This window comes from Pseudorca crassidens, chromosome 17 (assembly GCF_039906515.1).
Source record: "Pseudorca crassidens isolate mPseCra1 chromosome 17, mPseCra1.hap1, whole genome shotgun sequence".
NCBI classification, from domain to species: domain Eukaryota; kingdom Metazoa; phylum Chordata; class Mammalia; order Artiodactyla; family Delphinidae; genus Pseudorca; species Pseudorca crassidens.
In genome coordinates this window covers 2093992-2107416 of record NC_090312.1, presented here as the reverse complement: position 1 = coordinate 2107416, position 13425 = coordinate 2093992, and the positions used below count along the sequence as shown (strand labels likewise).

Here is a 13425-nt window from a genome sequence, read left to right as displayed (position 1 = left end):
ATTTCTCTCTTGAGATCCATTCTACCAGGTGGTGGAGACCCAACTGTCTTGGCTACGTTGTCTTGGCCACATCTTCTTTCCCAGGGCTGTGTCCAGTCAGGAGTGGCGGATGCATCTGCTACAATACCCCTCAGCCCATCTGGTCCTCACGTACCCACCAAGGCACACGGCTGCACAAATCCCCCCCACCTTGTCTCCAGGCTTCAGTCCCAGCACTCGCCCAACTGGCAGGCGTGGGGCTGTCTGTGGCCCACCTGCAGCCGCTCTCACCCATCCCGCTCTGAGGCGTCACCCTTCAGGGGCTTCTCTCTGGGATCCACCCCACCCTCCGCTCCTGCCAAACCCCTCCGCCCAGGGGCACCACTTCTTCACCTTCAGGAGTTTCCTCCAACACCGCATCTGGAAGTGTTTTGAAGGGCTTCTCCTTAGACTCGCTCCGTCTTGACATCTGTCTCAGAGAAGCCCGTGGCACAAGGGGTTGAGGATTTTGGAAACATGGAGGCCAACCATCTGACAGCCCCTATGGACCCCTCAACCCCTTCCCTCGTCATCCTACTGAAATGGGGGCCCAGTGGGGACAGGTACTTCTGGAACGAACGTCACAAAGAAAATGTCAGCTCACCACACCAAAAGTGACCGTGAATGAAAAGGGGAGGGGATCAAATCCCACTTATGACACCACAGAAACTATAGATTACTTAGCAATAAATATAGCAAGGAGGATACAAGAGCCACACGAAGAAAATGATGAACTCGGATGGAGGGACCAAGCAAATGGTGAGATCCATGGAGGTTCTGAGTGGGAACTTCCAACAGGGAAGACCTCTTCCTTCCCCAACTTCGTCCCCAAATGAGTGAAAGTCCAGTCAAAACCCTGAGAGTGTTGTTCTGGAACTAGACAAGTGGGTTCTAAAATTCATAGGTAACAAAAAGCTGTGAGAAGTGGCAAGAGTCTTTTAAAAAGAAGAGCAGGGCTTCCCTGGTGGTGCAGTGGTTGAGAATCCACCTGCCATTGCAGGGGACATGGGTTCGATCCCTGGTCCCAGAGGATCCCACATACCGCAGAGCAACTAAGCCTGTGCGCCACAACTACTGAGCCTGTGTGCTGCAACTACTTAAGCCCGTGTGCCTAGAGCCCGTGCTTCACAAGAAGAGACGCCACTGCAATGAGAAGCCTGCGCACCGCAGCAAAGAGTAGCCCCCGCTCACCGCAGCTAGAGAAAGCCCGCACGCAGCAACAAAGACCCGACACAGCCAAAAATAAGTAAATAAATAATTTTTTTAAAAAATTGAAAGAAGAGCAAGACAGGCTCTCACCTCATCAACTGCTGAAACTTGGCTGGAGTCAAGCAGCTGGGTGAGACCCAAAGCAGGGAGGGTGTCCCCAAGGGTAGCAGGCCTGAAACACACACACGCGTAGAAATGCCTCCTGTTATCAAGGTGGTGCTTAAGTCACGAGGGAAAGACGGGCTGTTTAACAAACGGCATTGAGAAAAACTGGCCACGTGTTTGGAAGAGGTCCCTGCCTTCTGCCACATAATGAACTCCAGGTGGACTGGATAGCTGAATGTGGTGGCCCAATCTGTGACAATGTTAGAAGAAAATACAGAAACTGTTTTCCTCAGATAAGGGTGGAGGACGTTCTCCTAAGACCTGAAACCCAGAAACCATAAAAGAACAATTAGATTTGACCACATGAAACTCGAGAACATGCATATGTACAGTGGCACACCAAAAACAAAGACGCAAGGAAATATTTGCAAAACATACACCACGGGAAAGACTGTTTCCGTAACACACAAAGGGGTCTTGCAAATCATAAGGAAAGACAAACGCCACAATAGAAGGATGGGCTAAGGATGCCATTGGACAATCACAGAAGAAACACACGTGGCTGACAAACACCTGGGACATCTAACCTCATTAATCACTTCTTAAGTAGCCCTCAGAGTAAGATTCTACTGGCCAGACTGGCAAGAAGTCCTAAGGCTGAATAACACCCTCTGGGAGTGATGCGGACGGAGCTGGTGTGACTGCAACTTGACACGGCCTTTTTTTTTTAAATTTATTTTTGGCTGCGTTGGGTCTTTGTTGCTGCGCGGGCTTTCTCTAGCTGCAGTGAGCGGGGACTACTCTTCGCTGCGGGGCGCAGGTTTTTTATTGCGGTGGCTTCTCTTGTTGCGGAGCACGGGTTCTAGGCGTGTGGGCTTCAGTAGTTGTGGCACATGGGCTCAGTAGTTGTGGCTCACGGGCTCTAGGCGCGCGGGCTCGGTAGCTGTGGTGCACGGGCTTAGTTGCTCCGCGGCATGTGGGATCTTCCCGGACCAGGGCTTGAACCCGTGTCCCTTGCATTGGCAGGCGGATTCTTAACCACTGCGCCACCAGGGAAGCCCAACACGGCCTTTTCTGAGCACCTATTTCATTCTTAAGTCTATGTCCTCTCTGGCTCAGCTGCCCGTCTCAGAATCGATGTGACAGATAATTGCCTGACCCCATAACCATATGAGGACCAGGACGGTCACGGCAGGACTGCTGATGAAAACCACTGAAGGCACCTCCGCGCCCACTGACAAGGGGAAGCTGAATGAGTCCTGGTCCGAAAGATACTCAGCAGCTGACACTGAAAGGTCCGTCTAGACGCCCTGACCCAGGAAAGTGTCCTTGATGAATGGTTCAGAAAAGGAGGCCATGGCACCCTGGCCTATCAGAGATATGCGTGTGCCTAGGAGACGAGCACGTCACACGGACCGTGGGCTTCGATCCTTCTGCAGCACCTCACGAAGGCCAGGGCACCCATTCAGCTCTGGCTGCTTGGAAACGGGAGCTGAGGTGTCGAGGCCGGGTTATCTGGGCCATGCTGCCGTAAGCCCCTCCGTCCAATCCTAATCGTGTATCTTAAAAGACCTGGGAGAGGGCTTCCCTGGTGGCGCAGTGGTTGAGAGTCCGCCTGCCAGTGCAGAGGACACGGGTTCGTGCCCCGGTCCGGGAAGATCCCACATGCCGCTGGGCCCGTGAGCCATGGCCGCTGAGCATGTGTGTCCAGAGCCTGTGCTCCGCAGTGGGAGAGGTCACAACACTGAGAGGCCCGCGTACAGCAAAAAATAAAAAAAGACCTGGGAGAGCTTCACGTCTTTTTGTGTTTTAAACACTTCCCTCAAATAACAAATTTAGTAAAGACTGACGTAAAAGTTGGTTTGAACCCCATGCCCCTGGGGTGGCCCGTCCACATCCTCCCAACACCTCCAGGCCTCCCATTGCTCCTGATCTCCTGGCTCCCGGCCTCCTCCGAATCCCCAAGGTTCTCTGCATGGCTCTTCCAGGTCATCCGCCAGCAGCACCCGGTCCCACGGTCCAAAAGCAGCAGACGCACACGGTGGATAGCACGCTTTACTGAGGTTTGGGTGGGGGGCGGGGGGGTACATCGCAGAACAGCAGAGCAAACTTAAAACGGAGGGGGAGACCACCCTCCGACAAGTCCCTTGGCCATTTCCACCAGCAGGAAGTTGATACCAGTCTCCAATGACCCCACTCTCCCCACTGGTTCACTCGCCCAGGACCTCCAGACCCCTCTCCATCACTCCGGAAGAGGAGCCCAGGGAGGAATGCCAAGGCCGGCTCTGAGAGGAAGTATCGTTCATTCCAGGGAGTCCAGGACCCAGGAGTGACCTCGGGCTGGGTCAGCCACAGAGGGATGAAAAAGAACTGGCCGAGAAAGCCTGGAGTGGCTGCCGAGCGCCCGTGGTGAGCCTAGGCCACGAGATGAGCCTCGTGGCCAGTGGGTGTGGGGGCTGGGCTGGACTCAGGGGTGCAGGGGCTAACTGAGGGCTCACTGCTGGAGCAGGAAGGGCCAGGAAAGCAGCAGCAGCCTCAGGTTGACCTCCACGGTCAGCCTCCTCCCACGGGAAGCACCCAGGCCTTCTGTGCCATACCATCGCCTGGTCAGGGGACTGGCCCTCAAGACCCTACCCACGGCGGCGCCAGCTCAGGGTGGAGGCGGGGGCGTGCCTGCTTCTGGGTCTGGGCCCTCGAGGTCCGCGCGTGAGCCTGAGGGGCCCCGACAGCTCTCAGGGCAGCTGATCACCACCCAGCGGGGAGAGAGCTCTGGAGACCTACACACGGGCGTGTCTGTATGTTCCCGTGCGCACGCACACGTGGACCTGTGCGGAGCTGCCTGCACTGGGGCACACCGGTTCAGGGTCTGCTGTGACGCGAACGTGTCAGTGGGGGCGTGTGGGGCACCTGTGGGCACGAGCACGTGACGACGTGAGAGCGTGGTGTGGGTGAGGAGTGTGCCCTCTGCGGGCGTAGGTGTGAGTCTGGGCACGGCCCCGTCCCCGGTGTGTGCACACACCGTTGCAAGGCCTCGCCCTCTGGCCCACCCTGTGACTTTGCTCATCTCAACTCTCACCGCCCCTCAGGCTGTTCCCAAACTTTACCAGGCCCACGGTCCCCTGGCAGCTCCATACCACAGCCCCCAGGGGACGAACGCTGCCCTCCCTGCCCCCGCCCCCTGCCCTTTCTCTGCCAGGAACCCCCCCCCCAAAAAAATCCCCACCAGGCTCAGGCCCGGGTCTCTGGACTCAGAATTGACTTTACTTCTCCTTAGAGGATGCCCTCACAGCCAGGCTGTCGGGCGGGGCCTGGCTCAGCCTGGCTTCCCCTCCGAGGCCCGGGGTCCCAGCCTCCTGCTGGACGCCTGATTCCTGGAGATGTCCTGCTGGCTGGGACTTGGAGCTGGTGGAGAGACAGGGAGGGGCGGGGGCCACAGACTGTGGACAGGCCAAGGCTGCCCCCAGCTTCAGCCAGGCCAGGCTGGGGAGGGGGCAGCCACAGCCTCAGGTCTGGCGGGACGAGTTCAGAAGCTCTGCGGGAGGGAGGGGACCTCAGGGCCCAGCCCAGAGGAGGGTGGGCCCCAGGCCAAGCAGGAGTCCCCCCGCCAGGGCCCAGGAGCTGCGCCCCGCCAGCGCCACCCCGTTGCACAAATCCTTCTCACAGCAGTCCACATCTACTTTCAAGATCCCAGAGTTAATGAAGCCCATCAGATAGTCTGAGAAAAAGTGCCGCTTCACGAAGTCACAGGACGAGGCACACATCTTGTTCACAGAATGATCCTTCCTGCCTGGGGAGGAGGGGTGGAGCCTGGGATTCGAGCCCCACAGGGCCCTTTCCGCCTGGTGCCCAGGACCCAAGCCAGGGACCCTCCAGGTCAGTTCAGGACCCCAGAACAACAGAACTGAGGCTTCGATCCACCCACACTGTCCCCAGCTACATGAAAAGGGCCACAGAAGGGCCAGAGAGGGTCAGGCACCTGCTGACTGTCACACAGCAGGGCAGTGCCCTGCCCCCAGACCCATGCTGTCGCCTGAGGCCAGAGGGACTCTGATGACAGCGCCGACCCCTCCCCATCCCAGGCTGGAGCCTGACTTACTGCTGCTGGGATCTGTGATCCGGACGCTGGCACACACCGTGTCTGCCGGCGGGCACTGCTTCGGGGTGCAATGACTGGAGTTGGTGGTCAGCGTGCAGTCCTGGCACCACAGGCCATGAGCTGGGCAGGGCACAGAGAGGAGGATGACCAGAGGGACAGGGGTCCAAGCCAGCCAGCCCCTTGCGTCCTCCCCACCTGCCTCACTGCATGTCCTAGGAGAACCATGCAGCTGTAGGAGGCCGGCACTCCTTGACCAGGAGTGACCAGGCCAAACTAGCACCCGGAGGACAGGCTGGGACGACCTGTGTGCCTTTGGGCAGGGTGGGGTGAGGGTGCCACCACTGGGACTCCGGAAACCCCTATGCACCCCCCCCGGCCCCACACACACGCACGGTGTGTGCACACACAGCCACAAGTATCACACCTATGGTGCCCTCCTGCACACTCCTACCCCCTCACACACATCCCCCAGAATCTAGTTGGTTCCGTGGAGGAAGAACCAAACAGGACTTGATGGGAGGCCAGGTGGGGCTCTGAGAAGAGATGGAACACAAGCAAGCCGGCACTAAGCCGGGAGCAGCCACTGGACCAGGACCCAAGAGGAAAAGGACCCACGCCCTCAGGAGCCAGGAGAGACCCGCGCCGCTGGAGCTGGGGCAGCGCCAGCAGGGGCCACACAGGCGAGCGCTGGGCTGGGGTCGCTGGGCTCCGGAGGGGGTGTGTGTCTGATGGGCACCGTCAGAGAATGGCCGCCCCACACCTGGTTCTCTCCGGAGCTGCCTCATACAGGCTCTCAGGCGACCTGGCTTACCCCCGCCAGCCACCCCCAGACTCACCGGGGCCAGAGCACAGCAGAGCGGCCAGCAGCACCAGGCCGAGGCCCTTCATGGCCGCAGGCAACATGCTCCAGGCGGGCCTCAGGAAGGCGCGGGGGCTGCAGGCTGGGGTCGTCTGGGGCACAGGCCTGGCAGGGAGAAGCCTCGATCAGGAGACCAAGTCCCGGCCCAGGTCGAAGGACCCTCCCCTTTTCTGGCATCCTAACGCAACCTCCTCCCCGGAATCCAGGGCTAGGGGTCGTCGGGGAGCTCTCAAAGCCCCACCCCCAGCCCATCCCCCAGAGCATCCACCATCACTGCATCCCCCCCCCACCCCGGGGAAAATAGGTCTGCCCTCTCCGGCAGGGTGACAGCTCGAAAGGCCCGCACCCCACGCTCCGCACCTGTGGGTAGGAGGGTGGGTCGGGAGGCGCGTCTTATCCCTGGGGAGCGATAGGTGCGTCCGGAGAGGAAAGGGCAGGACAAGATGCGAGTGGACAGTACCTGCCAATGGGGGGAAGGGCGGGCGCCTCGCCCCCACCCCACCCCGGGCGGGGGGGGGGGACCGGGAACCCGGCGCGGAGCCTCCTCCCCTCGTCTCCCCGTGCGAGCCTCAGCTCTCACCGCGGATCTAAGCGTGGAGCGCGGGCCTCAGGTCGGGGGCGCACTCACATCCCTGGGGTGTCGCGACTCCGGGGCTCCGGGAAGCGCGGGCGGCGCGGGGAGAGGTGCCCTTCGGTCTCCCTGTGGAAGGGAAGCCGGGTGCAGCCTTGTCTTTCGGGGAACGCAGCCGCAGACACGGACCCCGCGCGAGGGGCGGGGCGGAGCCGGGGCGGGGGCCGCGCGGGGGGGCGGGGGAGGCTGGAGACTCAAGGACTCAGGCGTCTGGGGCTCAGGGCCAGAGCCGGGTCACCGTCCCGGGCCGTCCTGGGCCCCTCTGGCCAGCCGGCGCCCCGCTCGCCAGCGCGCGCCAGCCCTCTCCGGCTCGGGCTCCCTCCACCCGTTCCCGGCGCTCCCTCCACCTCTACCTCCCCCCCCCCAGGCGTGGGCAGGATCCCTACCCCCCTCTGCTTGGCTGAGATCCCCTTGGAATTTCTCGGAAGAAGAACGTTTACTGCGAAAGGAAAGGACACGGCACAAAGACGCAGAGAGGGAGGGAGGGAGTAACGGGTGGCAGGTGCTAGCACAGGGCCCTGTTCACAGCCCTTGGGCCCTCCGCTCCCCAGCCCCATCACGGTCTCGATTGTTCGAGGCTATTCTCCTCCCCGGAGCACCCGTGACGACCCCACCAGCAGCGGTAGCACCAGGGACTGCTGCCTTCAGCCACGCCCACACTCAAGCGGGCGAGTCCCAAATCCTGGTCTGGGCGTTCAAGGTCCTCCGCTGCCTGCTCTGGCCAGTTTCTCAGCTTTGTCTCTCGTCTTCCGGTCCCACCAGGCGTTAGTCGTGCTGTGCTTTTGCATCTGCTGTCCCCTGTGCCTGGAATCGGTCTCTGCTGGGTGCTGAGTAAACGAAAGCTACCCTGCAAGTGCTGGGGTCGGTCCTTCAGTCCTGCCCTCATTCGTCCAACAAATATTTATGCAGACAGCCCGGGACCACCCACTGGTGTGTGGCTTCAGGTATGCTGCGTGCCCCCACCCCCCGTGAGCCTCAGTTCCTGCGTCTGTAAAATGAGGGTGTTGCTAGTAACCACGTGGAAGTGTGTGAGGGTTACACGAGACCCACAGGGAGAGAGCTCATCGTGCACCTGGCCCAAGGCGAGACCCACAGGGAGAGAGCTCATCGTGCACCTGGCCCAAGGCGCGTGCCAGCGAGAGGGAAGGCAAGCAGGGGACAGCTGGGCAGCTTGACAGGGGCTACAGAATGGGGTGAGCGGTAAAGGGAGAGCCCTGGGGGTGTGGACAAGGCCTCTCTGATGGAGCCGGTGAGCGTGGAGGAGGAGAGCTGGCAAGCTTCAAGGTAAGAGCGAGCAGGAGTGTTGGGGGAGCAGGGAGGGGAGGGGGGCGGTGGGGATGGCTCAGGCCACAGCAGAGAAAAGGGCTGGATTTTGTCTGAAAAGCTCTGGAGCCAGGCAAGGCTTGAGGCTGGGCAGAGTCCACAGCCAGTCATCCTTGTCAGAACTGACACATGCATTTCAGAGTTAACACACAGCCTCCCCATGGGACTGGAGGCAGGGCAGATATCCTGGATGCCCTGCCACGAGGCCAGCCTGTATCCCTTTTGGTCAGCTGGATTCTGACTCCTTGTGCAGGTATAGGGTGGATGTGGGTGGCACTTGGGCGGCGGGGAGGGGGTCCCTGCTGATCACAGCCAACTTACTCCTGGACTAGGAGTCTCTAGTTCTGTCTAAAGTTCTGTCCAGATACTTGGAAGATCCCTGCCAGACCTAAGGCAGGGCAGCCCACCCCAACATCTGGGACAGGTGGTGTGTGGGGCAGGCTCTCAGAGCCCCCAGCGACCCCCTGGTATTCTTGTCCTCGTGCATCCCTTTTTTATTTTATTTTATTTTTTTGCCACTCCGCACAGCTTGTGGGATCTTAGTTCCGCAACCAGGGATCAAACCTGGGCCTTCAGCAGTGAGAACGCAGAGTTTTAGCAACTGGACTGCCAGGGAATCATCCCCTCTCCTTGAGCATGGCTGGACTCACTTGTAGTGAAAACAGTGTGGCACAGGTGACAGGATGTCACTTCTGAGGTTGGATTATTAAGACCGTGGCTTCTGATGCGGGCTCTGCCTCTCGCTCTCTCAGATTGCTCACCCTGGGGGAAGCCGGCTGCCGTGTTCGAAGGCAACCCTGTAAAGAGGAACCGAGGCCTGCGAACAACCACCCAAGGGAGCTTGGAAGTGGACCCCCACACACACCCAGCTGAGCCCTCAGATGAGATCACAGCCCCAGCCGACAGCTTGACAGCAACCTCGTGAGAGAATGTGAGCCCGAGGTCCCAGCACCTGGGTTCCTGACCCACAGACACTTCGAGAGCATGAACGGTGTTGTTTTAAGCCCCTAAGTTTGGGGGTAATTTGTTATGCAACAAAAGACAGCAGGTGAGTAGGGACTGGATTGGGCATGACAGGGGCAGAAGCCAGATGTCCAAAGAGTCATGTCCGAGGAGTCTGGGGCCAACGCTGGGGAATGCAGCTCTGGGTCTGCTCCTCAGAGAGCAAAGACCCTGCTCTCCCCATGCTGGGCTTGGTTGCCAGAGGGACAGAGATCCCTAACCCGGCTTCTGAGCTACTCTGCCTTCCTCCCAGTGCACGTGGGATGGTGTCACCCTACCAGGATTTTTGCAAACAAGAATAACAATCAGTCATGATTAGCAGAAGAAAGAGCAGAATGTGCCCACGTGTGGCCCTGGTCCTTTCAGTCTGGACAGCCCCCCCATGGAGCTGGTGACCACTGGCCTTGACCTCCCTCCTCCCAGACTGACCTGGCCCAGATGCCCAGATGCTGGCGAGGGGCGCCAGGGTCTCACCCTGTCCAGAGACCCTCTGACAAGTACCCACAGCCTGGGGTGACTATGTGGCTGTGGCCCATCTCATGCTCTCCTCAGGGTCGGGATGATGGCTGGCCAGCTGTCCCCACAGCAGATCCGCTTCAGGTGGTCAGGACCACGGACAGCGTCAGAGGCTTGCGTTCTTCACCCACCGGCTGCTGCTGCGCATCTGGAGTTCCGAAGCGCACAGAAGCAGGGTACTGGCCTCTGGGTCAGGCCCTGGCAGGAGAGGGGCAAGTTTCAGGTAACACCTGAGCTGTGCTGCAGGGTTTTCTGCCTTGTATTTTGGCCAACGCCATCAGAATCCCTCCAAGCCTTCCAAGATTGTAGGTGTGGCTGTGAGCCGACCACCCTCCCTCACGGAGAGGACCAGCCTAGGGTTGACAGGGACATTCACACAGCGAACACTTCCTGCAGTGCTGCTGAACCTGGGGAGAGAGAAAGCCTCTGGGCCCCCAGGACCCCCAGAATAGTGGGGAGAAGCCAACAGGCTGAGTGCTGGGCGCTAAATGGTGGCCCCAGAAAAGGTGTCCACCTCCTAACCCCTAGAATCTGTGAAGGTGACCCTGTTTGGAGAAGGGGTCTTTGAGGGTGGGACTAAGTTAGGGATCTCGAGATGAGGCCGTCCTGGATTTGGAAGGCAGGGCCCATCTCCAATGTCTGGTGTCCTTATAAGATAGAGGAGAGGGACAGACACAGAGAGAGGCCACATGATGGAGGCAGAGACCGCAGGGATGAGGCCACAGCCAGGGACACCTGGAGCCCGCAGAAGCTGGAAGGGGCAGGAAGGGTCCTCCCGTGGAACCTCTTGGTTGTTTTAAGCCACAAGAGAGTGATTTGTTGCAGCAGCTGCAGGAAAGCAGTACAGAGTGCGATAGGCGCTGTGAGAGAAGAAGGTGCCCCTCCCCCAGCCCCGGCTGGCCATCCTGAGCTCCGAGTCCCCGGGGACGCCTCCTGGGCTGGGCAGACAGCAGGGCGCTCCTCTCCCGCTCACGCTCAGATCGTCCGGGAGGGACAGGCAGCTGCCCCCCACCCCGGGATCCAACCAGACCAGTGCAAGGAATGGTGAGCCGCTTGGCCTCATCTTCACACAAAAACACCCCAAGTCACAGGGAGTTGACCCCATGTGGACACTCCTGGGTGTCCCTGCCCTGGGCGCTCTTTAGGGGGTCTGTTCTCATACATGCACTCAGGAGGTTTCATCCGTGGCCAGCCCCAGGGACCCCAGACCCCAGGCCCTGTGGCCAATATGACCAAACGTCAGACTCAGATGAACCACAAATAGAGGTATGTAACACCTGATGAGCACTACAACCCCCAATAGACGGGGCAGACCCTACAGGACTGACAGGACTGACCCTGAAGGACTAACAAAAACAGAAACAACACTGTCCTGATTGCCGTGACCCTGATTGATTAAATCATTGGCCATTGACAATCGATTCAACCTCCAGCCCCTCTCCCCTCCCCGGACATCTGGGGGTGGGACTGAAAGTTGGAACCCTCTAACCACAAAGTTGATTCTCCTGGCAACCAGCCCCCTCCTTAGGTAACCGAGGGGCGTTCCAAAAGTCACCTCATTAATATGACAAGAAACACCTTTAAGACTCTGGTCACTTAGGAAATTCCAAGAGTTTGGGGAGATTTGTGCCAGGACCAGGTGAAGACCAATATGTTTCCTGTTATCCATCACAATATCACAAGGCTCTACTGTTGTGAACATTTGGACATTTTTATAGTAAGATGTTTGCATTCTCCATAATGTGCACGTGGCGAGGGGCTGGACCCTGTCCCTATATGGCTCAGTGACTGCATGAGAATGATTTTTTAAATTCCCCAAATTTGTGCCACTAACTAGATTTGTCTTCCTTTAAGTTAGTCTGGATCTAGGAGTCCCAAAAGGGGATACTGGGACCGGTCACAGGGGGAAATGGGAGTTTGGGGATAGAAGGACCTGGGTTCAGGTCCCAGCTCTGCTGTAATACAGGTTTGTTTTGTTTTGCTTGTATATCTTTTTACTTTTAGAGGGTTTTTTTTCTTATTACAAAAGCAATCATTGTTGTCAGCGAATATAGTCTTGACTGCACTATCTTGACCAGGTCTTGAGGCCTTGGCTGGAGACGGTCATTTCCCCTTCTTGAGCAGCCATTTAAGTGCACACCCAACCTCTTTCCTTAAAGCTCTCACACTCCAGGCCACTGTGCACCCACCCTAACCACCCCACGCCGGGTACCAGGCAGTGAGGAACAGCCCAGTGGTCCAGCTGACCCCCAGCCACAGGCCACACACGCTGCCCCAGCCTGCAGTACCCCGCACCTGGGTGCAACCCCGTGTGGCCACACTCTAAGTTACAGAGTTCTGCCTTTCTTTCTCCCGGTGTCATCCTGCTGGGTCCCGCTATCAGAAGAAATTTTGCATCTTATAAAACAGACATAGAAGGACCGGGGTCCCAGCTGTGCTGCTCACCAGCTGTGTGACCTTGGGCAATTCTCTGCTCCCCTTGGTTTTCCCATGTAAAGATGGGATCCCTGATGCATGCGGTCAGCACGTGGGCTAAGTGAGAGGATGCAGGTAGAAATCTTAGGAAAACGTCAGGCTTCATACATGCTCAGATGATTCCTCCCCGACACTTTGTCCATATCTGCACCTCAGATATCTGCAAACCCAGCTGCGGAGGTTGTGCATGGCTAGCGTCATTCTGATTGGACAATGACCGTGAACACCACTAGGCCCCATTGCTTCCCTGATGTCCATCCACCCTTTTCCTGGACAGAATCCAAGTTTTGTCCAGGTGTGCACCTTTCTGTGAAGGCGACCTCTGCCCGGGGTAAATCCTTCCTAGTGTCAGCCAGGTGGGGTGAAACATCGGTTGGTAATTAGTTGAGTCAAAGGCTTAGAAAGCAATTCTGGCCAAAGAGGATGTCTGAAGGGAGGGTTTATGGAAAAGGTCCCTCACCGTAAAGGAGAAACTCGGCCGACCCTGCTCTCAGGAGGACAGAGTCGTTTGTGGCAGGTTCATGCTCCCACTGAAGACCAGAAAAGGCAGATAAATCACAGAAACCATCTTTTAAGACACTAGAAACTGGAGAAGCAATAAGGACAAGAGGGACTAAAATTCCCGAGGTGGAAAATCTGTAGACTCGACGGGAAAATTCATCACCGCCTCCCCCGCTGTCTTGGGGCCGCCGGGAGCCTGTGGATCTGGCTCTGGCCAAGGGAGAGGCCACTCCTAGGGGGAGAGGAAACAAGCAGAGCTTCTGGCAATGACGCAGGGCAGGAAGGACGAGACCGGAGAGTCGAGAGGCCTCTAATGTATGGTTGGTCTCACACAAATTTTAGAATCCGTTCATCAATTTCCACACCCAGAAAGTTAAAAACACAATGAAGCACCACTACGCACCAGAAGGGCTAAAATTTTTAAAAACTGACAATACCAAGTGTTGGCAAGGTTGTGGAGCAACCGGAACCGTCTTGCAATACTGGAGGAAACACTTTGGGAAGACATTTGGCGATACCGACTGAAGCTAATCGTACGTATATTCCACCTCTGGTACCTGCCCAATGGAAATGAGGGCTTATTTACACCAAAACATGTGTAAAGTATGTCCAGAGCAGTGTCCTGCATAAACGCCACAACTGGCCAAATGCCACCAGCATTAGACTAGGCAACGACCCTGGTATTTCTGG

General features: G+C 58.0%; 1 protein-coding gene across 3 annotated transcripts; it reads right to left on the bottom strand.

Annotated features, from left to right (window-relative positions):
- Window positions 1–3373: 3373 nt before the first annotated feature.
- Window positions 3374–7860, bottom strand: LY6H (lymphocyte antigen 6 family member H). Of its 3 annotated transcripts, XM_067712715.1 has the most exons (5): window positions 7533–7860; window positions 6916–6987; window positions 6265–6392; window positions 5429–5548; window positions 3374–5119 (listed from the first exon to the last, which is right to left on the bottom strand). In XM_067712715.1, the coding sequence occupies exons 1-5, from the start codon at window positions 7802–7804 to the stop codon at window positions 4884–4886; spliced, it is 828 nt and encodes a 275-aa protein (XP_067568816.1). In that variant the 5' UTR covers window positions 7805–7860; the 3' UTR covers window positions 3374–4883. The 3 variants fall into 3 exon arrangements, with proteins under 3 accessions (XP_067568816.1, XP_067568818.1, XP_067568817.1); XM_067712717.1 differs by having other exon boundaries at window positions 6868–7668; XM_067712716.1 differs by having other exon boundaries at window positions 6648–7667.
- Between the last annotated feature and the right edge of the window lie 5565 nt (window positions 7861–13425).